This window comes from Manis pentadactyla, chromosome 12, assembly GCF_030020395.1.
Source record: "Manis pentadactyla isolate mManPen7 chromosome 12, mManPen7.hap1, whole genome shotgun sequence".
Taxonomy (NCBI): domain Eukaryota; kingdom Metazoa; phylum Chordata; class Mammalia; order Pholidota; family Manidae; genus Manis; species Manis pentadactyla.
In genome coordinates, this window is record NC_080030.1 from 33,475,806 (window position 1) to 33,501,011 (window position 25,206).

General features: G+C 38.3%; 1 protein-coding gene across 1 annotated transcript in view; it reads right to left on the minus strand.

Moving 5' to 3' along the window:
• PACRG (parkin coregulated) overlaps nucleotides 1-25,206 on the minus strand; it is a 437,202-nt gene that overhangs the window by 172,977 nt on the left and 239,019 nt on the right. Inside the window, exons 3-4 of the mRNA XM_036886762.2 lie at nucleotides 22,202-22,373; nucleotides 5,674-5,823 (exon numbers count right to left, since the gene is read on the minus strand). Of these exons, the coding sequence (XP_036742657.1) occupies nucleotides 5,674-5,823; nucleotides 22,202-22,373 (322 nt within the window). The remainder of the gene's footprint in view (nucleotides 1-5,673; nucleotides 5,824-22,201; nucleotides 22,374-25,206) is intronic.

Below are 25,206 nucleotides of genomic sequence, written 5' to 3' on the forward strand. Positions count from 1 at the left end.
CAGGGACCTTAAATTTGGGGAAGAGAAGAGCAAGGGGAAGGAAAGTTTTATGTACTTGTTTGAGGCCGGCAGATCGGGGAAGGGATTAGACATTGCTCTGTGTGGTTTAGATTACAGAAAGAAGTCGGATGGAACGTTAGACAGTTTTCACCGCAGTGTACCGGGCTGCTGCATGAAATAGTGGAACAGCCTTAGGACAGGACTGAATAGACAAGCACTGGGCCTGCAGAGTGAGTTGGTGGATAAATCCAGGCAAACGCATAGTAGGCACCTACTTCTAGGCATGCCAAACTGCACGGGATGAAGCAAGCCCAGCACAAACATTGTCCCATGGAAATGACAGTCTACTACATGGTAGTTTCGGTCATTGGAGAGAGGTGCAGACCAAAGGGCCCCTGTACAGATCTGCCAGCTTTATTATGATCCTAGGATTCTTTTTACACCAACTAGTTAAATCTGAGTGGAAGGAGAGCTTAGATGAGTTGAGCTATATACACATGATCATCCCAAATGGAACTTTCAGGAACTGGGGAGTAGTAGTTATAGTACTTTCCTCAATAAACTTAGGACATTCAAATGCTCTCAAATCTGATAAACCTAATGATACCAAAGGAAATTTGATGTAAATTTCTGAACGTAAATCACAGTCAAAAGTGTGCATAATTCCACTGGAAATTCCCTTAATTATTAAATAAATAATTTTGGAATTCCAAAACTAAGGTTCCATGAAATAACATTTATATAAGTCAATTATAAGAAAAAAAGAATGAAGATTTTATTGGCAAACCATCAGCACCTAAAAGTTCATCAACATCTTAAAGGACCATGAGACTAGGCCTTGGTCTCACAGAAATATCTGTGAGGGTTTGAATGAGGTTGACAGAGAATGCTTAGGTTCTTATTAGGAGTTGTTTTAAAACACTATCATCATAAAGCAATTGTTTCCATTTTTTTAGAAACTACTTAATTTTAGGGTCAAAGACTTGGTTCAAACATTCTAGAATTTTGCAAATTTAATGCATTCTCATTACCTATATGGTCTAATGTGTGTGAATTTGAAACAAACATATCATATCCCTTTTCATGGACTTTTATTTATCTATATTAACTACCCTAGATAAATCTACATACATGGGACCATGTTTGATTTCTACATACATAGGTATGTGTTATTTCATTTATATATATATTTGCATATTTTATGACATAGACTTATGATACTATTAGAGTCACAGATGCTTGGAGTCTTTCAACAGTTGCAGGTAGAGGCTGTTTCAGGACTATGGAAGTAGTTAGGAACGAAGAGCCAAAATAAAGATTGCCTCCAGAAAACAGGGTTAATCGGTAGCTCTAATCTGTTGGCAGAGCACCATATTTTAGCTGTAAAAGTTTTAATGCCATTTATTGTTGCATGCTTCTCAAATGCAATACACTGCATCATTAATTTTGTAGTTTCATCTCTGAAAGCTATAAACTGAACATTCATATTATCTTAATTTTCTGTAACCTTTAATAATATTTGTGAAAGAACACAGGAAAGAAGAAACTGCTCTTAAAGAAAGTATTTTTCTTTTACCCTGAAGCAGTGATAGGAAAGACAGCACGTTTCAGACATCCAAAATTCATTGCTTAGAATTAATTAAAATGAGCTCAAAATCTTAGATACTAGTTTGGTTCTTCTAAAGAGAACCTTGATCCGGGCACCCCCTGTTTGTCACACATGGGCTTCTCTTTAAGACATTCCTTAACACATTAGTCACATACTTGAGCTTAAAAATTATGCCAGGAAGGGATAGACTGGAAAACCAGTTATCCTTGAGTGAATCCCAGAGTCTTTCTTTAACTTATTTGACAACCCATCTGGCATTTGGCAATGAGAAGAAAGACGAACCCTTTAAACAAAGGGGTGCTGCAGCTGGGAAACCAGAAGGCCCTGCCTCATCCATAGGTGCACAGAAGAGCCAAGTAGATGGGTCACTCAGCAAAGGGACACAGTACATCAACACACTCAATCCCTATTTATGCTGCTACATGATAATTTACACGGTATTGCTGTATTTGTATACCACATTACATAATATATGTATACAAATTGCATATATATATATATAATGTTCTATATGTATACATATTGCATATATATATAATGTTCTATGTATACATATTGCATATATATATAATGTTCTATATTGCTATCTTATTTAATACCCAGTCAAGGCCAGGCTCTGCCTCTGCATGAAGGAGCTGTGAGTACATTATCTTGAATCATCATGCCAACCTTGCAAAAGGGTGCTCTATTATAAATGTTTTATGTAGAAGATTTAGAAAAATTTAAATTTAAAAGAAATTCGAGTTCAGAGAAGTTACATGATTTGCCTAAGTTCCCATCTCTTATGATTCCAGAATGTTACTCTTTAGCCCACTTTACAATTCCAGCTCAGATTGTTTCTGTTCCCCCCACCTACTATGGCCGAATTAACTTGGTGAAAAAAGTCCTTCATAAATAGAAATACAAAGCTACTCTTTCTCCTGGAACAGGAAGGATCTGGTGGGGCTGGTTAGTTTTAATAGCTACAGAAGTGTAGGCATGGCCTAAATGCAACCTCTACTCCTTCCTGCCCTCCTTTACTTCCCCAGGTGCCTTGGGAAGACTCTAAGCCTAGGGCTCCTCATTGCAGGTGCCCAGTCCCTAGCTGCTCAACTCCCACTCATTTCCAAGAAAGTCCATTTGACAATGAAATAGGAAAGAAATTGCAAAAGGGAGCAGGCAGTAGAATTAAGCTAAAGGTTGCACTTTGAGGGAACACTGACAGAAGGACAAGGTCATGATCTTTGAAGGAATATTCTTTCATTCATTCTTTCTTTCTGTCATTTATACCTGGTCATTCTAAAAAATATTCTGTGGTGGGACTTAATAGAAATAAATTGAATTTGATTTTAATAAAGCATTAATTTATGTGAAAGAAATGCAGGGAAAAGAGGAAACAGAAATGAGGGAAATTGTTCTCAAATACACTGAAATTGAGGATTTTTTCTAATGCTACATGCTGTACATTTTCGTTATAATTTTAATTGTAAATAAATATATCTGTTACTAAAAACATCGGCTTTAATAAAATAAGTATATATGGTTCTGTAAATATGAATGAAATAGCTATAATCATAAAGCAGAATTTATTAAAATGCAATTAAAGATAACTTATTTTTCAACTGAAATACTACTGTAATTGGAAATCCTGTGATAAGCTTCTTCTGGTAGTTTTATAGCTAGAGTTGTCCAATTGTGTAATATGACCCTCTGGAAACACAGCAAACTGTATTCTGGCAATGTACTGACAGGTTTCTAAGGTAAGTGGAAAATAAAGCTGGAGCAATATTTTTTTCCCTCAAATGCCAGAGAGATATAAGCAGAATAATAGCTGCATGTCAAATTCCTGGTGCAGTCACTTAGAAATGGTGCAAAATAATTAGCCATGTTTGGGACCAATTAAGGCTATGGTATAAATTCAAAATTCCCCACATCCATAAAATTTAAAGGGGGATGTACTCCTAAAGCCAGTCACTGCTTTTGTTAAGTGCATGAACGTTTGTGAGCTAAAGAATTAAATAGAAAGTATCATAAGGTAGATGTAGACACCAACTGTTCTGGCTTAATAGTCTGAGCTCCCAGTGACACGCATCTGCCTTTGTGCAGCTGTACCTAACTTTTTTCACAGGTTTCCCTGAGTACGAGGGAGACTCGAATTGTCTTTAGAATATCACTGTTTTCCTTCTTTTACACAAAGATACAAAGTGATGTTTAAATTAAATCCCAGATTCTGTTGCGCAACAACAAAAGCATTGGGATGGTGTGGTGGCAGCCGCCACCTTCTTCTCGAGCAGGGGAGGGGGCGTGTGGGCGCTTGTCTTCCATGACGGTCAAGTACAGAAGCAAAGGTTTATGCGGGAGAAAAGTCACAAAGAGACTTTTACAATAAAACGTGGAAATAGTAATAGTACACAGGTTTCTCTGAGGATTAGTGAGGAAACGCAAATCATGCACTTCAGAAGTGCTAACTGTAACAGACTTCTGGACATTGTTATTTCCTGATTCTTCCATTTTTTAATAACTCATTTCTGCCTCAGTCTCTATTTCTCTACTTCTCTATCATCCCTATCCTGTCTCTATCATCTCTATCCATACTTCTATCATCTCGTCTCTGTCATCTCTGTATCTTCCTCATGGTATCTAGAATAGAAAAACGTGTTTCTTTTATGAACCATAATTGCACAATATACACACATGGAGTCATTCTATAACTGTACAGATATTTGATGCTGCCATACAGTAGAAATATGAATTATAAATCAAGAGTATTTAAGCAAGTATTTTCCACAAAGTAGAAATGCTGTTACTAAAACTCTGAGTTTATTAGACCACAAGAGATTCAATTACTAATACCCAAGTTTCACTTTCCTGAAAGAGACCATCATGTCTAAGTGTCCACATTAACTCTATAGCTCTTCAAACTGTGGAATGGATATCAACTCACTCTATTGTAACTGTTCTTAAGTTCTCAAAAAACCAACTGAAGTCCTTTTTACTAAATATGTTTGATATTAAACGTATAAGTAGGTCCTACTACTGAAAGGATTCCATACTTTTCTGAATAGCCTGCCTGATTTAGAGACTTTTAATAGCAATTGAGGAATTATATAAAAAAGTCGTTATTGCAAACAAAGGACATGTGTGTGGTGGGAACACTCAGTTTTTTGTTTGATTTTTTTCTTGTGTGTACAATAAGCAGATTATGTTGCAAAATTTTCATGCAGTGTTCCACTAAATTACTAACTTATTTACATGGCTGTCAGGAATTAACTTCAAATGTTGACTTACACTGTGCATATGAGAAATATGGTATTTCAAAGTTAGCAACATAAAAGAAAATTAGATTCACATCATTTCAAGAGGCATGAAAGGAAAACCACACTGTGAATGCACAGATGTACATCTACTGCCTGCCAGGAGAGCTCCACAACTTGCTAGCACCTTTGTTAGGATAAATTAGAATAATCTTAGCTCAGCAGTGCCTTCCAAAGCTTATAGCATATTATTTTTTTAATAAATGAAATAAATGTATCTATCTATATACACTTCTTTAAATCAGTACTCACCATCAACTCCACAGCTATAAATTATCTATTTTTCTATTTTCCTTTTTAGAAATGGAAGAACATATATTAAAACTCTCCAAACCATCTTACCAGATTTTAGTAATATTGCTTTAAAATTCATCTGAAACTAATTAATAAAAATGGACAGCAATTTTACAGGACATAGCTACAGGTAGAATTACTATCAAAAGGAAGGACAAACTTAAAACCACTAATGTATTCAAAAGACAATTAAAAAAACTTTACAATTTAATTATTGGAAGATTAGAGAACTGCTTCAGTGCTTCTGTATTGAGTAAGTAAGCTGTACATGTGAGGAGTAATAAATGAAATTGTTAATTTTACTGTTTCCCTGGGGAGTAGTGGGAGAAGGGGTGGGAGTTATGCTGGTTAGATCTGCAAACTGGTCTTGGTTTATATGCAATAATAAATCCTAAATGTGTTGCTCATTAACTTGACTTCAAACCACTCCCTTTTTTTCAGGGCTTAAAAGACATTTTGACTCTTGGGATAACTCACCATTCATATTCTTAAAGATGTTCAGGATGGGGAGGATTTGACGGTAATAGGGCACCAAAGCTTCACCCACCATCTCAGCTGACACAACCAGATGCTGAAGGACTTTGAGAGTGACGCAGATGACCTGTCGGTTCCGTAGATTCAAAGCATCTGTGTGGTAGGAAAAGGAACACGCCAAAAATGAAAAGCATTAACTTCTATAATGTTAAGGCGAAGTCACCCTTGAGACCATTTAATTCAACTGCTCTACTGGGGATCACCAATGGGATGAACCATTACTATTACAGCTTTGAATGACGCACTACAGCCATTAATGTTATAAACAGCATCTTGTTTGTGTGTTCTTTGTTCTCCCAACTTGTACTGATTCCTCTCCAACCCAAAGAAAGTAGCTCATCATCCTTCACAGAAGGGGCTGGTGATGGACAAGCAGCACGAAAGATAAAAGATCAGCTGATGTCGCTGGAGTCAAGGGACTGCATGAAGGTTGACAGATATATTTTTATGCAACAATCCCTTCCAGTTAACAATCCATGCTTTTCTTAAAACAATTGGCATGAAACAAACATTTACATGTGAAGGGAGGATGGGTATGATGTGTGTGAGTGGAAATTAGATGCTGGTTACAAACACCAATAATGTTCTGGTAGATATGAACACAAAGTGACTATATTTAGAGTCTCAAGAAAGCAGGGAGAGAAGCAAAATTTTAAAACTCAGAACTTTAGAAGGAATCAGCAGTAAATAAAAGACTGAAAGAATACAAAATGGTTTTAAAGAGCAATTCTGAATGCACAGTAATAAGCTGTACTGCAGAGAAGACAGGGGACAGTAAGTTACTCAGTGCTCCCCCACTTGCAGGGTCTGGAAGGCACCATTTGCTTCAGAGGGTAGGGGCCCAAGACACTGATAACTGGCCAACTACCTCACACTTCCTTGGTCCCAGCTTCTTCAATCATGGGAAAACCTATTGTTTACTTTCTAAAATGACTGAGTGTTCCAAGGTTTAAATAGAAGAGCTATATAAAGCACCTATTGTAGAGCGTCATAGGTGGTGACTGTTAAACTGGGATGCCCCAGAGTATTCCAAGAAAAAGTCAAAAGCTCTTACTCATAAGACATTCTATCTTCAAGTCAATAAAAGCTTGACTGACCTTGAAGTATGTGCTGTTTACTGAAGGGCAAAAACAACCAGATTATCAAAACTGATGACACCATGGTCAGTGTACCTGTGGCCAGTCCTGAAATTGTTTTTGAACTATGGCTCATATTTCCAACAGCTTGGATGTTCTGGCACCTCAAATTCCATTTGTTCCAAAGACAAGTTTCCATGATAAACTTTTACCTGTGCTCCCCATATTTAGTAATGGTGCAACCACCCTCCCAGCTGCCCAGGGTCCCATCTGTTTTCCAACCCTCGCATCCCTCTTGTTGTTCTGCCTCGGCAGTATCTCTTGACTGTGTGTCCTCTTCCTGTTCTCACCTGCACCCCTCTGGTCCTGGGTCTCCATCCTCACCTCCTCCGCCCTGGGGAGTCCCCATCTGCACTGCCTCTCCTCTAGTCTGGTCCTTCGAGCCTCCCCCACTGGAGTACTGTCATGCCCTCCTACAGACCTCCCTTCTTCCTGTCTTTCTTCATCCCCCCAACCTGCCTTTCCACACTGCTGCTGGATTAACCATTTTAGAACATATATGATGATCTCACTACTTACTCAAACAGTTCAGTCTCCCCCACCCTATTTCCTATAGACTAAAGTACAAACTAGCCAAGCACAAGGGTGATACTTGGGATAAGTTTGAACCAAACTGAATATAAATAAAAAATTCAAGATTATAAAGTATCATTTAGTGGTTTCACAGCTATTTCCACTGGAACCATTAGAAAATTTTAAAAAATAACCTCAGGGAAGTCCCATGATGCCTGGCACAGCACAGACTACCTCTTTGTTTGGTCTGAAAGTACAGATCTTCCTCAACTAATGATGGGGTTATGTCCTGATAAATCCATGTAAGTTGAAAATGTATTTAGTATACAGAACATACTGGACATCATTGCTTAGCTTAGCCTACCTTAAATGTGCTCAGAACACTTACATGAGTTGGGCAAGATCATCTAACACAAAAGAGATGTTTACTGTCTTTCACATAATGTATTGAACACTGTACTGAGAGTGAAAACAATGGTGGTATGGGTGCAGGAGAGTTGTAAGCGTATGGGTTGTTAACCTTCATGTGACTGACTAGAGTCTGCAGCTCCCAGCTGCTGCCCAGCGTCACGAGAGAGTATCATGAGGCATATTGTAGCCCATGAAAAGACCAAAATTCAGACTTCAAAGTGTGACTTATATTGAATGCATAATGTTTTCATACCATCATAAAGATGAAAAATCATAAATCAAATGATTATAAGTCAGAGACGGTCATTAACACAAATGTAATAAATGGAGATGTCTCAGCTTCAACTCAGGGAACCAGTCTAAATATAGCTATGGAATTTGATTGCATGATAGCTCATTACTACAGCATTTAGGCACATTGCAGGCCACACCACATATTCTGTAACAAAACTAGAAATAGAAGGCTATGATTTAGCCTAAAGGTTGTAGTAATGAGATACTGAAGAGCAGAATGTCACAGTAGGAAGGCAGAAAGGGAAAATAGCTGGTAGAGTATCTCAGTCAACAGTGGGGGCTCTTTTTGTCATTTAATACAATCTAAAAGTTGCTTTATCTTTTCAGGAAGCCAAGGGTTATTGAACCCTGCCTACCTACCCAGCTCAGTATAATAGAAGAGAACTGGGAACTTGCAGACATGTTCTGAAGTTTATGGGCAGTGGACATTCTTTCAAAAAGTGTACCAATAAGCTAAACATGTTTAGGGTTCAGGACTGTACAGATCTGCGTGATGGTTCATACATTACTAACATACATGTAACACCTCTATATGCCAGTCCTCATACATCAAATATTTATTGAGAATGTGTATATGCCAGTCATTGTTTTAGGAATTGGAGATACAGAAATGAACAAGACAGATACAGTACTCATCCCCTTGGGGCTTGCAAATATAGTATGGAAGAAGATATTGAACAAATACTATAAGTGTGATGAATATTCATAAGAAGGAAAGGGTATTTAAACAGTAGGTCCAAAGGGACATGCAGCCCAGACTAGAGAGTATAGAAAGCTCCCAGACACCAGGACAGACCCAAGGGACAAGTAGATGCTACTTAGGTATCCCAGAAGAGGGAACAGTATGCTGGCGCTGCCCACTCTGGGATAAAGGAGTCTTTTTACAAGGTCTTCTCCCTCACAAGGATAAAGTTCTACTTAGTGATGTGGGAACAAAGCTCCAATTAGCATTGAAGCAGTCTCCCAAATGGCTTTATCATTGTGCGTATGTTTTCCTTGGGGTCACCTGGAAGCTATGGAAAGAAGTAGGAGGGTGGGCGTCGATGCAAGAATCTTCCCCAAGCTGAAGATCCCTAGGCTCTGGCTTGCATTACCAACCAAACAGAATCAGATGTTTCTGGGTTTCCGCTTTTTTTTCTCTACTTATTCATCCCTCCTACCCCACTTCTTTAAAAGGACTCATATCCAGCTAAATGTTTTAAAAACTACTTAGTGAAGAAGGATTAGACACTGAAACAGAACCACATGGGTGTGTTGTTTGTATTTATTTATGTTTATTAAAATTAATGTATAATTGAGTGCATACAAGTCTAATTCCATGTTATGAGCTCTGTTTTTCCAAGAAAGTCTTTCTGTTGACCCTATAAAGTCACAAATAGGAAAACCTAGTGAAAATAGTAGGAGAGAGGTCTCTGAGCATGGTAGAGCCCATCTGAAGATTGCAGAAAAGATTCTGGCGGCCAGGGTGGCTGCTGAATACTGGCTTACCACAATGTTCTTCTTTGAGATTGTGTTTGCCCAAACCTGCAATAAAATAGCCTAGAATATGGTCATTTGCTACCAGTGTTACAGAAGAGTTTGCCATACAGAATATATTGATTACAGAGTAAACTTTTTGTAAGTATGAGTAATAATAACATTAAACTTTTCTTGATTAAGTTGATGCCTGTATGTGTAGATAACTGATCACTTGGGGATAAATTCAGGGTCTCTTTCATGATGCATAGCTATCAGGAAATAATCATTTCATTTCATTGTAACCCCTATTGAATTACATGGTTGTGATATGTTTTTGGATTGACAATAACTGACAAGTAAAATGCTTGCTGTTACTCTTAATAGCATCTGAAAATGGAAATCTGAGTCTTCCTAAATGACCAGGGAATAGCTCTAAAACCTTTGCAGTCTGTGAAATAAAGCCAGGGTATGCACTGTAAAATCCCCTTAACTTCATCCAAGAGGGACCTTTTTTATATTGCCCATTTCCACTCCAGTTCCTTTATTTTTCCTCCTTATTCTTGGGGAATTAAGATATACCATTAAGTTGGAAGTCTTTTTGTTTTTACCATCTCAATGGATTTAAACAAAAAAAGGTTTCTTTGGAAACCAAGTTCTTTTCCTTTGAAAAGGTATGTTAACAGATATAAAGAGAATATGATTCTGTAGCTTGAAAGAACAGGAATGTGTTTATTCTTGTGTTGATGGGCCTGAAAGCTACTGTCAGGACATAAGTGAGAACTTTGAACTCCAGATTTAAGATTTTGAAAAGGGTCTGACATGAGAAATCTACTGACATTATAGATCAACCAGTGGAACCTTTCTATTTAGAAAATTGGATTTCTATTGTACTGCTTACTGCCTTCAAGTATAATCAACAAGACAGAACTTCCAGATACACAGAAATTGCTGAAGAATAAGGAAAAAATAATTTAAAGTCAAAGTGTTTAACTTATTCATCTTAGATGGTTATAAGTTACATGTATGATTTTCTCAAGCATAAAATCCAGGATTGCTATGATTTTTGAAAAGTGAGAACATTTTCTACTATTAGATATGATTCACTACTGTAGAATCAGGAAAAACTAATATTTCTATTTCTTTTAAGACTGGAAACTGCAAACAAGATGCAAAGGCAAACAATAAAGTAAAAATATTTTTGCCATATGCTATAAATGTTACTACACTTGATAAACAAATAGCTATCACAAACAAGACTGATTCTGCTAGTTAATTTTGTCATATGACAGAGGTCAGAATTTCTAAAATAAAATATTTTGTTAGGGAGTAGAAAATATTAATTTTTGAATTATTCTCACTTATTTTGATATCTTCAATGATTTGTTTTTGTTGACAAAATCCATGTAATATAAAATGCCATTTAACCATTTTTAAGTGTACAATTCTGAGGCATTAATTGCATTCAGAATTTTATGTAATCGTCACCCCTCCCTATTTCCAAAACTTTTCCATGTCCTAAAACAGAAACTCTCTCCATTTAGCAAAACTCCTCATTTCCCTCTTCTCTTTAGCCCCTGATAACATGTAATGTACTTTCTGTCTCTATGAATTTACCTATTGTACATATTGAAATGTATTTTCAGTATTTTATAATATTTGAGATTGTTGGGTCCAACATGTTAGTTGATTTAGATTGAAATGGATATAAATTTTGCTAGTTGAGGGGCATTAATCACACAATTTATTTATTTACATAATAGAATGAATTCACAATATATTTTCAAAGAAAATTTAGTTTTCAAAATTGTAGAAATTTTTTTTCCAAACAGAATTTAATTGCCAAAAAATGTGATGTGGCCTGAGTTCTTACATTCTCGGGCAATTAAAGCATCATAGATTCATTTCAGCTCTGTTATTATGGACACTGAGCAAGCCTGTCATAGGGGTTATAATCTTTTCTTTAATTCATTGTTTCCAGCAAGTGTTAAACAAGAAAGCACCTATTTTTCTTTCAACACATAAAGAAAATATCTTTATGCAAAATTCAAATTTTCTATTAAAGCTTTGTCATTAAAAGTGGTTAATTTTTTCACTTTTCAATAGTTAAGAATCTATTCTGAGTTTAGGACCATTGAATTTTGTATTTGATGAGAGTGTCTGGCCTTTCCTTAGCTGTAAGGATAGATACATAATCGATATTATTTTTTAAAATAAGTGAAAGCATTCAGTTATCAATATGGTCTCAACACAGTCACCAGCATGATCTACTTCAGTATTCACACCTTTCTCGACATAAAGGAACCTGAAGAACAAAGTAACCCGATACACTGATTTCAATCTTGTTGCAGCCAAGGTTGGGCTGTGTTTTCTGCACACCTCTAACATAGCTGCCAGTAAGCTTATCCACACACACTCTGTCTCTTTGGAGAACCTTGCTCCTCTGTCCTGAGATTGAGAAGTTCCGCATGAAGGAGTGGGTGACAGATGGAATGGTGACCAGAGGAGGGTGTCAGCCAGGCTGCACTCCACTCAGAGGAAAACCAGTCGCTGATCTGCTGTGACAAGCGGGTACTGCTTCTAACAGTTCCTGCTATGCGTCTTCCTTTAGTTGAGAAAAGGTGTCTAAATTTACCACAGCTCTGAGATAGAAGTGGTGGACTATGAAGAAAGATATAATGGATACAGGCATTTCACAAATTCAGGAAGTTGAGAGCTGGGCCATAAAACAAAGGTGGGTAAACATACCAGCTTTCCAGAAGGCCCTTTCCTCCCCAAAGTGGAAGTATGAGAAACTACACGCTGCTAAGCTTGACATCAATATCTGGTATAATTCTGAGACTGATTATTTAAGCAAGTGATTTGAAGGCTACTAGGAAAACGGCACTGATTACTAGCAGCCAGAGTGAGGTTGGTCGAATAAGCCAGACTGCGCTTACCGCATGTATTCTGGTGAGTTTACTCACAAAGGAGGTCATACACAGACTGTCAGCAAGGTATCCACAAGACCTCTCTTCGAGGCAAGATACACAGTTGTAGAGATAGGCTTTTCTTTTTTTTCTTTCTACTGTGTGAACAATTGAATCCTAGTAACACAACCCTGATGATTTGGAACCAACCAGCACAGTCCCTACTGGAATACCACCAAGGTCTACATTTGACCTACTCCATTTTCCATTCACCATTTTTATTTAACTTAGCTGAAAGTTATAGAATCCAAATCTAGCCATTTTTCAATAACCAAAGTTAGGAAGTTCACAGTGATGTGACGGTGGAGGAATACTAAGAGGATAAAAATAGTAATTTTCTATTATTACCACCTTGATTTGGAACTGTGCTAAGCATTCTACTTGTATGATCCATTAGTGCTTACATCATCTCTGGGCAGTCAGTTTTGCAATCCCCTGGGAACAATGAAATAATTAATTCGCCAAAACTACACAGTGCAAGCTGGGGTCTGGTTTGCCTGAGCCCAAGGCCTGTGCTCAGAGCGGTTAGACCCACTTCCTCCCAGCACCCTACAAGTTCTGGTGGAAATAGGAGCACATTCAGGAGAAATTTTCAGAGCCACACAGCACATGGAAACTCTAGCATGGGCTTTGAGAAAGCAGACTAAAAACCTCATACTGCGTGCAGCTTGCTTTTCAGGAACAAGCCATCACGATGGGGCTGGGTTTCCTGGCATCCTCCAAAAAAGCAAGGGACACTGGAGTGGTGTTAGGCCCTGACTACAGCTCAGCCCTCCTGTGGAAGGATAAAGATTCCCAGAGGAGGTTCACACCTGGGTAACTGAAAACGGTTGCCACAGTCAAGCCAGAATGATGGTGATGATGATGATAACAATGAGGACAATGCTGACATCTATTACACTCATGCCATGTGTTCTGCTAGGAGCTCAACATACATCAGCTCATTACCAAAAGAAGCCATAAGCTGGGTGCCATTCTTTTCCCACTTTTATAAATCAAACCTCAAAGTGGTTAATTTGTCTGATAGCTGGTATGTGGTAGAGTCAGAATTTCAACCAAATAGTCTGACTTCACAGCATTGATCTTAACCATCACACTACATTGGAAGAGTGATATAATTTGTTTATTTGAGAATGGAAAAGGGACAGCCAACACTCGGTGAATTCAGTTGGAAAATGCAGTGATGCTATTTTAATCTCTCTCTCACTTTTATTCTGTTGTTCCGTGGACAGCTATAATCTCCACTCCCATAACCTCTGCTACCGCTCTCAGTTTTGTTTCGGATGACTCAGACTCACTTTCCTGATCTCATTTCCCCCTTACAGGGCCAGAAGGGATCTTCCTCTGGTAAGGGACCAGGTGACTGTTCAAGTATTCCTGAGGATGCCTAACTTCTGCTTCAGCTTGCTGTCATCTTGCATCTACTACACATTATTTCTGTACAGGAATTCATGTAGAGTTACACCAGCTTTCATATGCCTTTCTTTATGGAAAATTAAAGGTGGTAAAGTAATTGATAGATAGGAGAAAGAATGGCAGTCATCAGAAATCTAGGCTTTGCAGCCCCATCTGGCTGTGACCACTCACTTTCAACATAGCACTTCTCAAGTACTAAGGGTCTGCCTCTCACCCAGCTGGGGCATGAGGGTCACAGTGGTCTCTGAGTGAGCATTGATTTCCTTGTTCTGGAGATGAAGACTCCTCTCCTGAGCTCAAGGAGATGGACTAACTCACACAGAAGGTACAGCCAGCGCTAGAAGTCAGGGCCAGGTTCGTGCCTTTCCAACAGCCACACTAATTCTCAGAAAGGACAGAGAAAAATGACCTTTGGCATCAGCTACTGAAGGTTCACAAGATTGAGGTGACTTCCTCCAGAAAATGGATATTTTAAGCTATGAGATTCCAAGTACCATTTCCCTCAAGAACTATGGGTTCTCATTTGGGAATCTGAGTTAGTATAGGCTAAATTTGCTGTAGTAATAGATTAACCCCAAAATTTCAGTGGCTTCAAACAGAAGAGGACCATTTCTCATTCATGAGAGATGCTCAATTCAGGTCAACATGGGGTGAGGAGAAGAGAGACTGAGGACTGCACTGACTCTGAAATGCTTAGATTGAAGGGAACACAGATCTCTTCCATTCACTGCCTATTGGCGTTTAGTCCCATGGTTACATTAAACTGCATAACAGAAATGTAGGGGAGCAGGGAGATATTTGATGTGCAGTACACCTCTCTGCCACAGAGTTCATGTTTTTTTGGGAAGCTAATCTTCTCTCTTCCCTTAACCTGTACTATGGGTAGGTTATATGGTCTAGGTTAGTTGAGTCAGTGTGTTCCATCCCCTTGGACAGCAGTTCAAAGCGGGGCATGTGCCCCTAGATGGAATAATTATAGCAAATCTCTGACTTTTACTTTTTCTGGAAATACAGGGACAATGACACTTGCTTTTTCCTACAGGTACAAGTAAGCAAGCATGTCCAGGATCTACTTGGAGCATCCTGAGGGCAAGGAGGAAGCCGGCTTTAAGATGGTTTGCATAAGCAAAAGAGAGGGACAGTGACAAACCTGGGGATCAAGCCATGCCTGAAATGAGACCCATCTCTGGATTGTTCAGTTAAGTGTGTTATTAAGCAAACCTCACTGCTTATGACAATTTGATTCAGTTTTCTTTTTGGATCTTGTAAGCAAAATAATTCTAAGTAATAATGCTCCTCTTCTCCATATTTTCAGACAAATCAGATTTTTTCTTCTTAAGTTAAAAATCATTGTTTTTTGAGAACAGTCATTATCACCTTTACAATGATTTACCTGGAAAATTTCAGTACATATAAGTAAAATTATTAGACGCTAAATAAAGGTTAATGTATTTCAACTGTATGTGCTCCTTTCCAAGTTAAGTAGAATTCTTAAAACAATTTGTGTATTGTAATATGAACTCTCATCTTTTATTCTTGGCGTATTTTTTTCCATTGGATGTTCTTTAACAAGAATATTTTGCTTTTTAGAATGTTATTGTTCAAGTTGCTGCAGTAATGTCTGTACATGTTTGTCCTTTATAGCTGGGTGACCTCAACTCACTAGAGCTCTCCTAGTGAGGCCACTGCCTTGGGTGCCACCCACTTGTAGATCAGCGACAGCCCTGCAATTCTTAGCAGCTGGAGTCACCTCTCCTCCTAATAGATCATCTCACAAGTGTATGTTGCTGCTTATAAACAGAAAGAACAACATGAGAGAATATACATGATTAAACAAAAATTAACTCTCAACACTTAAGTAATTACTCCAATAAAGGGAAAGCATTATGTCATTATGCTCTTTATTTGCTGTTTCATATTATGTGTTCTTACAAAGTAGTTTTTAGATAATATGTAGTACAGTGGCAAGCCCAAATGGCCTCTTCACATGTTCATTTATTACATTTATATATATTTCAGTATGGATGGCAGTTTTGTACCTGATTAATTTTTCAAATATTTTGATACATCTACTGTGTACTAGCAAGCACTCTAGATGCTGTGGGAATACAATACTTTCTAATGTTATATTCTAAGTGACACAAGAGAGGAGGACATAAACTCCTGTGGGAGAGGGAAAGCAGCAGTAGGGAGACAACTGGAGTTGAGACTCATAGGAGGCTCACAGGACACTTCCTATTGGAGCTGGGCTTTGAAGGTCCCTCTAACAGTTAGGCATTTAGGGATGTGAGAATGGGCACTCCTAAAAGATAGCAAAGGTACAGAACTAGGAAACAAATTCTATAGCATGTTCAGTTTGTCTCCAGCACAGGTGCATGAAGGGAAATAGTGAGAAACAAAGTATAAAATACTATTTGCAATCAGATATTTAGCAGGAGGCCTTGAATGTCAAGCCAAAGAATTTAAAATAGACAGAAACTGGAGGGGCATTTGCCCTTGAAAGAGGGAAGTGCATAGATAAGATTTGTGAGTTGAAAACTTTTTCCTCAAAAAGCTAGGGTGTATGTATAGCCTAAGGCAGAAGAAAGCAGCAGGTATACTGGCTTGAGGAGTCAGAGGGGAGAGTTCTACCTGGCAATGCAGGTAGAAAATTAGAAAGGGGATATCCTAGAAGGGACAGAACCACAGAGAAGGCAACTAAAAATCTGCATGGAAACTCTGCCTTAGCTGACCTCTAAGGATTACACATGTGGGAGGGATCCCAGTCGGCCAGCTGATGAGCAGAAACTGAAAGATGAAAGCACTTTGGCTGCTGTCTGTCACAGGGAGACGAAGTTTAGAGTTTGTGTTTAACAGGTTAACTGTCTTTCAGAATTAGAATTGGCACCCTTCAAAAGAATGTAACAGAATCCAGAGGCTCTAAAATGTATTATTCATAGTGACCATGGTATATGTGCATTACTGTTCCTGCTGAGGTTGGATGAACCTTAGACTAATCTGGCAATGAGCAGTGAATAGAAATGAAAGCCATTACTTCCAGGATGGAGAATTTCATCACCAGTAAGAGTCTCCTTGAGCTCCTTTCCCCTGGTGCTCTCATCAGTGACGTCTATCAGGCTGGCCCCTAAGTGACTGCAATGAATAGGGCCTCCTTGACAACTGACAATAGGCACAGAAGACATAGAGAAACAGAACTTTAAGTCACTTTGATTTTAAGTTTTTGATTTTGAAGATTATTATTTCAATATAACCTAGTTTGTTCTGATTGACAGAGTTCCCTTTATCAAATTAACAGAATTCTCTTCTATTGTTAATTTGTTTTTAAAATACAAATAGGTGTTGAATTTTATCAAATGCTTTTAACCATCATTTGAAATGATCATATGATTTTTACCATTTAATACACTAATGTAAATTGCATTAACTGATCTTTCTAATGTTAAGCCAGTCTTATATCCCTGAAATAATACCAACTTCTGTAGGCATAAAATAGTCATGAGATAGTCATGAGACACTGTCATTCTTATGTACTGATGGATTCAGGTCACTAGTAGTTTTTTCAACAAATTTTTCACTAATGTTCATGAATGAGATTGTCCTGGGAGATTCTTTCTTAGAGAGTCTTGTAATGTCCTTGCTGGTGAAAAGGCTGTGCCAGCCTCATGAAATGAGTTGAAGTGTGCATTCTCTTGTGTGAGATAATTTGTACATAATATGAATTATTTTTTAAATACTATGTACAACTAACCAGTGAGGCTATGTGAGCCTTGAGTTATATTTGTGTGTGGGATTTTAATTTCTGATTTAATTTCTTCATTTGTTATATTACTGCTTGTATTTTAACTTATTTTCTATATTTATGGTGTCAGTTTTGGTAAGTTATACTTTCCAAAAATTTGATCATTTCATTGAAATTTCAAAGTATTAAGGATGAAGTTATTCATAATATCCTATTGAGGTAGTTTTCCATGTCTGTGGTAACTTCTGCCTTTTCTCATTTTTATTTATAAGATTTGATGAATATTTATTAATTTTATTAGTCATTTTAAGGAATCAATCAATGCTTGGTTTTTGGTCCCCTCAATTGCATGGTTATTTTCTGTTTTAATTTTGTAATCTTATCCTAATAATTTTTTCTTCCTTTGACTTTCTTCTGCTGTACTTTCTATGAGTTAATGAGAAGGATATTTAATTCACTATTTTTTCCCTTTTTCATTTCATGAAACTATGTCCAAGTCTCTCTATATTCTTCTTACTACTGTTGTATTATGTTGCATTTGTGTTTTAAAGTGATTTTTCTAATATTTTATGTAATATTTTTGTAAGTTGTTAATATGTAATTTTTATGCCTATTTTCATTATTGTTCAGTTAAAATACTTCATAATTTTATTATAATTTTTCATTTGACCCATGGGGTATTTAGAAGTATATGTCTTAATTTCAAAACATATAGGGATGAATATTTTAATTATTCCTTTAAAAATTGATTTCGAGCATAAATTGCATTTTGGTTACATGACATGTTTTGTATGATTTCCATCTTTTGGTATGTTTTGAGACTTATTTTATGACTTAGGACATGGCTCATTTTTGTAAATGTACTATGTGTGCTTTATAAAAACGTCACTTACTGTAGTGGAAGCAGTACTGAGTTTGGGAAAGAACCGAAGAAATGTTGATTTTTCCTCTTGGGAATTTACTTCCAGCTCCTGTTGGTGTCCTAACTCCTCCATTTTATCCTCTTTCCTTGTGTTATATCTATGTGTTTGCCTCTTCTGGGAGATTCTTAAGGTAATGGTTTCCATTTACCCTTCAGTGTGCCCTTGACTATCTTCTGTGCCTCTGTGGAGTTGTCAGCTCTACCCTGGCATTTTTAGTTTCCATTCTTTCACTCAGCATTGGCTTATTTTCATTTGAGTCTCATCTCCTCTTGTGGATTTCTGCTCTGTTTCATAGAAACCATATCTTCCTGGAGTCTGAGGATGCCAAACAAATTTCTACAAGCTTCTTCTGGATCCCGTACTAAATGCTGTTGAGTTATTCTTTTCCTCTGATTATTCAAGATACTTCCTTTTTGGTGTGTAGCAACTTCTTTGAATGGACCCATGTGGCTGTGTGATTGTTGCTGTTTTTCTGTTGAAGACAGATTTCTAAACCCCATCTGTGTTTGTGGGTTGCTCTTGGTGTTTCTCTGTTTTCCTGACCACTGTTGGATTCCCCTTCTGAGTTTAATATGCAGAGCTTCCAGAGGCTTCTTCCTGATTTGCTCTTCTGGATCTTGATGGATTTATGTTTTTTTGACTGGATAGAGTACATGGAAATCTATAATCCACAGCTCAGACTGCTGAGAGGATTCCTTTCATCTCACCCTCATATGCAGGGTTTTGCTGTTGCTCTCAGCAATCAATGCTCCATTCCCAACTCTGATTATTTCATCAGTACTTTTTTGGAGTTTTGACCCAGAATAACCCAAGAAGGTGGAAATCAGAAAGTGGTAAAGGAAGGAGAGCAACTGTAACTGTGCCAAAAAACAACATAAATGGAACTTAGTATGTTGTATTGGTATGATTGGTATTAGATGTGCACTGTTCTGGTCATTACCAAATGGCCCCATTTGGAGTCTTGAACCAAGAAGAGGAAGAGAAACAAAAGTGTTTGCTTGTCTATTTTCATATCAGAAACCCTAGAGCCACTGAATGTGTCCATTTCTCATACCAGTATTATCAGCCTTATAATTAGCTGAAATCAACCTCAGATTCTAGAAATAAATAGACAGCTTATCCCAGTTCTCAGTCTTGCAGGGAGTTTAGGTATTTTGCTTTACTTCATAGACACTACAATTCTAAAAATGCTATTTAAGAACTGCTAGTTGATGATGGTGAAGTTAACTTTTCCCCTGGAGAAAGTCAAAATTATACTGATAGTACGATTTGAAAATAAGGAAGACACAGCTGTTATGTTATGCTAATTATGTGCATCAGCCTGCTTCTAGACCAATTAGCTTCATTCCAGAATTCCACCCAAAAGATTCCATTTATGCATGCAATGTTTTCCACACTGTTCTGGAACTGTGCATGACCTTGCATGATCAATATTCCTTCCTGAGAAAAATTTGACTTTAGTGATGTAACAGACTGAGAAGAAACAAGCCAAGTTAGATACAGGATCAATATGTGATAGCAAAAGCCCAGAAAAGCAAGCGATGATATCTGCCAGGACACATTTTAATTGCTTTGGGAACCTTGAATTAACAATTCAGATATTGTTAATTTTCCCTGACAAATCATGTTTACTGAGTTCTTAATAATGTTTTCACTCATGAACAAATGACCTCTAGTATGTGTGTACTGTCAATTTTGTCCTTAGAACACATCATTTATTAACCCTTTTAAATAACCTCCAAATATTGATCAAACAAAATAAAAAATCAACTCACCTCTGCCAACAATACTCCAGTTTTGTATGTTTTAATGTAAAGAGTATAACCAAAACATTAGAAGCTCTTTCTGCTCTTCAGAGTTTTCAACAGTGATATAAGGGAAAAACTCCTGAGAAGGTAGTGATCCCAACAAGAAGAGTTTATTGTAAAGAGAAGAGACTTCCAGGTATTGTTTCCATTCCAATGGGTGTGTGAGGAAAAGGGCAATGTACTCTCAGGACAGTTCCTGGGGAGCATGTTCTGGGCCTTTCTTTAATCAATAAAATTTGTACATCATCCTTTAGAAAATGTAGCTTTTCAACTAGAATTTAACATATTCAAAAACTGTGACCTGTTAGAATAAATCACATTTGGAAAAGGTTTTAATATAGCTGAGAATTATGTATCCTTCCTGAAGGCCTTTAAAGATCAGCCCTTCACTCAGCTGATACATGGGGACAAAAACAAAGTGCTGTTTAATGAAGTCCCTCCTAAAGAGCCATTTCTCTGCCCAGAGGCCTTCCCACTGCAGGGAGGCTGTCCTTTGGTCAGGTTCCACCTCCCAAGTGCGGGCAGATACCTGGGAGCGTCAGTCCCAGATCTTAAAGAAACCTCAAAGACATGGGAGCAGGTTTCAAAGGTGATCCGATTTAAACCGTGACAGCAGAACTGCCCAAAATCTAGAATTCTAATGATACATAATTCAAATCAATGAAAGGGTCACCGAGGAGAAGATTAAATAATGCAGACTGTGGGAAATGGCCCAGGATTGACCTCTTTTGTTCTTGTTTTGGTCAAACCACCTGGCAAGGGCACCCAGGGGCTGGGGGAGTGGGGCTCCCATGGGGCTCCCCCGAGCCTGGGAGCCAGGCCTGCGTCCTGCCCGTCATCCTGGGTGTAGGGTGGAACAGGAGGTGGGGATGGGTGGGGAGCAGGCAGCTCTGGCTGAGCGGGGGCGGCACCAGCCCTCACCCCTCCGCTTCCAGGGGCAGTGGCAGTGCCAGGCAACCAGTCTAGGGGCGCGAGCTGGTGGGTGGGAGGGGCCCGGCCTGGCCTTTCCGACTGAGGAGAGGCCCCTCCCTGTCCCCGCCCGGAGCCAGTGGCTCTATTATGAGGGGCAGCAGCAGCTGTGCTGTAGGGTGAGGAGAACGGATGGGAAGCCAGCCAGGGGCTTGCTGGAAAGCCATTAGAGACTGTCTCCCTGGACAATGAACATCCCAGGAATGCTCCTGGAGGGGCCAGCTCCCAGACAGCTAGGCCGAAGGGACGCATGCCTGAAGAATGTGGCCGTAGCATTTGGCCATCTCATTTCATAGACAAACTGATAAAGCCAGTGAAGGATCGCTCTGGAGTCCCCCGAGGCAAACATATTGTAGATAAAAAATTTCAAGTATTTAATAACATTAATCTGTCTCCATTCTAGACTTTTTTTTCTTAAAATTATGAATTCTACTACCTAAAATATACTAAAAAAAATTGTATTTATGTTGTAATTTTAAAATTATGGATGCCATTTTAAAGGAACTTGCCAGTTAGATGTGGGTATAATACAAAGACATATACTTTATCTACTTCTGCATGTACAAATTAATGTTGATGCCTGTGTTATTACCAGGAATCATTTTAAATTAGTATAAACCCTGTGCAATTTAGTTTATTTATGTGGCTAAGCTGCAGTGTAGTATCAATGATAGCATATATTAGGAGATTTGGGATGTCTGGCCCCATAAGTCAATTTATAAAATTCCTGTAAAACCCAAGGATAGCCTCGGTCTGTTGTGTTTGATTGCTTAATTAGCAAGTTGTCAAAAAGTGGCACCATTTAAACTGAGTGATGCTTTTCCACGCACTCACTTACTTTTTATCGGGATGATGAGCTGTGGGATGACAGGGAGGATCTTGTTCCCCCCGTGCTCCAGCATGTCGTGGATTCCTTGCCGAGCAAAAAACTCATAGGGAAATGTCATTTCACAGAGCCCATCAAAAAACAGGGGCAGGTAGTGATGGTAATCCAGCTTCTCAATTTCTACCTGAAAGGAGAGAGGAGAAATGCCATGTGAAAACAACAGTGGGGCGAAGGGTGGCCTGTCCAGCTGTCACCAACCTGGGAGAAGCAACTTCTTCGCAACTGCAGGAAGATTTTATTAACCAGCTCATCTAACAACTGAAGTCTTGTCATCATGTCTGTAATCTATTAGCAATGAGGTTAATAAAATCATTGACCTTTAAATCTTAACAGAATTCAAATCATAAGCAATCTCTATTTGGAGCATTTCAATATTTGTTTTGTTGTTGTCTGTTTAATTTTGTACCATTTGGCATGAATGAAATATTGAAAAGGATTCAAGAAGTCCATAGTATGTATGCTAAGAAGGTATATTTAAGAATAAAATGGGGGGAAAAAAACAGTAGAAAAGAGACTGGCATCTGAATTTCTAAGAGGGATTGCACACTGATACAGTCTTGTGAAATATGCCTTTTGGGGACCTGGTAAGTAAGAGCGTGAGGGGTTAAAGTTGATCCTGTGGATATTCCCTGTAGCCTGCAGGACAAGTAGCATCTTGGTGCCACGGAGGGAAAATGGGGAGGACACAAGGTAGGCTGAACCTGAACAGACCATTGACACCTCCAAAATATTCCAGTATCTGACTTTTTCCTATGGGAGCAGAGATACATCATTTTTTCACTTCTATATCCTTCACCCTCAATAATACTTTGACCATCCAGTACCAATAGGAGTTGGGAACAAAAATACTGGAATTAAGAAAAGAGATGATATGTTGAGAGCTGTAGGAGATTTGTTCTGGCCCTGGTCCACCCTGTCTAGTGCACACTTGACCTGACTTGCTACCTGCAAGGTGATAGAAGTGGTAGTGATATCATCGATGGGAAGAAGCCAACAGACTCAGACTGTGGATACAACACGCCTACAGAGCAAAGGATGCAGTATCCCCAGGAAGAGGTGCAAATTTCCCTGGTTTTCAAGTCATTTTGAATGCACCCAGCTTCCAATTAGCACCCTATAATTAAGGATAAATCCATCAAGACCTTAGAGAAACTCCCTTTCACACTAGGGGGTTTTTATACCCTCCAGCTCCCTCCCAGTGTTCTGGAGTCTCTAGCACATGCCTGCCTGCCCCTGGGTGTGAGTAACAGGTAACAACCCCACTACATTTCTGAGTATTTACTGTGAGTATGGGTGAATCAAATGTCCTACAGTCCCCCTGGCAGGAGGCCTGTTTCCAGTCTGCTGATGAACTGCCCAGCCAACTAAGGAACTAAGTAGTCAAGAGTTGAATGTTAGAACTGGAGCTTGGAAAAAAATCCCAAATGTAGGTATATACAGACATCAGTTTTATTTTATGTCACTTGTATATTCATAAAATTTACTTTATTCATAGTAAAAGTTTATGGAATGAATATTTAATGCAAAATTTCTCAAGGATTTTGTGTATTCAAAACATTTTAGAACATTATGTTGTACAATAGAAAACAAATCATTGCTACATTATTCAGCTCCAAAAGGTATGATATTGTTATCTATAATCTTATCTTATAATTTATCTTCATAGTAAAATCATTATCTGTACTGTTTTTATTTATATTTTTGATGTTCTGCTAATTCCTCTTTTAACCCCACTGTCACACTGGTACATATGTCTAAGTAGCAAATCATTAAATTCTGTATTTGAATATAATCTAAGATTTTGCATTTTAATAGTTTAAGCCATTGACATTTTTGGTTATGTCCAGTTTAACTTCTGCCATCTTGTTTTTTGGTTTCTGGCTGCTTTACATTTAGTTTTCCATTCCAGTTTGCAATTTTTTATGTAGATTGTTTTACTTACTTTTTTTGCACTGATTTAAAAATCATATTGCAGTCATGTCACCACTTTCTCAAACATTTTGAAACATATTTATCTCAGTTAGAGAAGCAAATTAAAAATCTCCTACTAAGATTGTTGATATGTCCATTTTTCCTTGGCATTTTTTTGTATGGTTTGGGGCCACAGTCCTAACAACATCAACAATAGCAGCAATAAAAATGCCGTATCTATGATACCAGACACTGGTACAAATACTTCTGTGTGTTAGTTTGTTTAATCCTCATAACAACTCTAAGAAGTCAGAGTTATTAGTATCTCTGTTTTGATATGAGGAAACCAGGGCACAGAGAGGTTTAATAATTTGCCTGGAGTCACGTGCAAACCCAAGCTATAGGTTTGCAGGGCGCTGTGCTGCCTCCCAGGCTATGTTGTTAGGCATGTCAGAGTTCAGCATTATTATCATCTCTATTCTGTTTGCCCTCAGGTCTTTATTTATTATTATGAATGCAGTTCATCTTAGTTTAATCTAGCACTAATATTTCTATCACTGGTTTGTCTATTATATCTTTTTCCATCTTATTACTTCCTTCCTTCCTTCCTTCCTTCCTCTGATATTGTTTTAAGAGTACCTTTTCTGAGTAGCTTATAGCTGCATTTGTTTTTCCCTCCCGTTTTACAATATGTCTTAAAAACAAATACTGAGCATACACGTTTCTTATTCTCAAAATTTTGAAGAAGAAAGAAAAAAAGAAATGGGAGAAAGGATGAAGGAAGAGAGCGAGGAGAGAGGGAGCAACTGAGAGACAGACAGCAAAGCCGAATGAGGCACGGAAGGAGAGAGCGATTCATTCTGCCTGATCCACCAGCCTCTTCCCTGTCCCCCCTAACGGGACAGGGCCGACCTTAGGAAGCTGTCCTCTGTGGACCTCCTGGCACCGCACCTCCGTCACTGGGGGTCGTCTTTGATTCGCTTCCTTTAAAGCCTGTGTTGAATCTATCAGCAATCTGACGGACTGAATCTCCAAATAAATCCTTT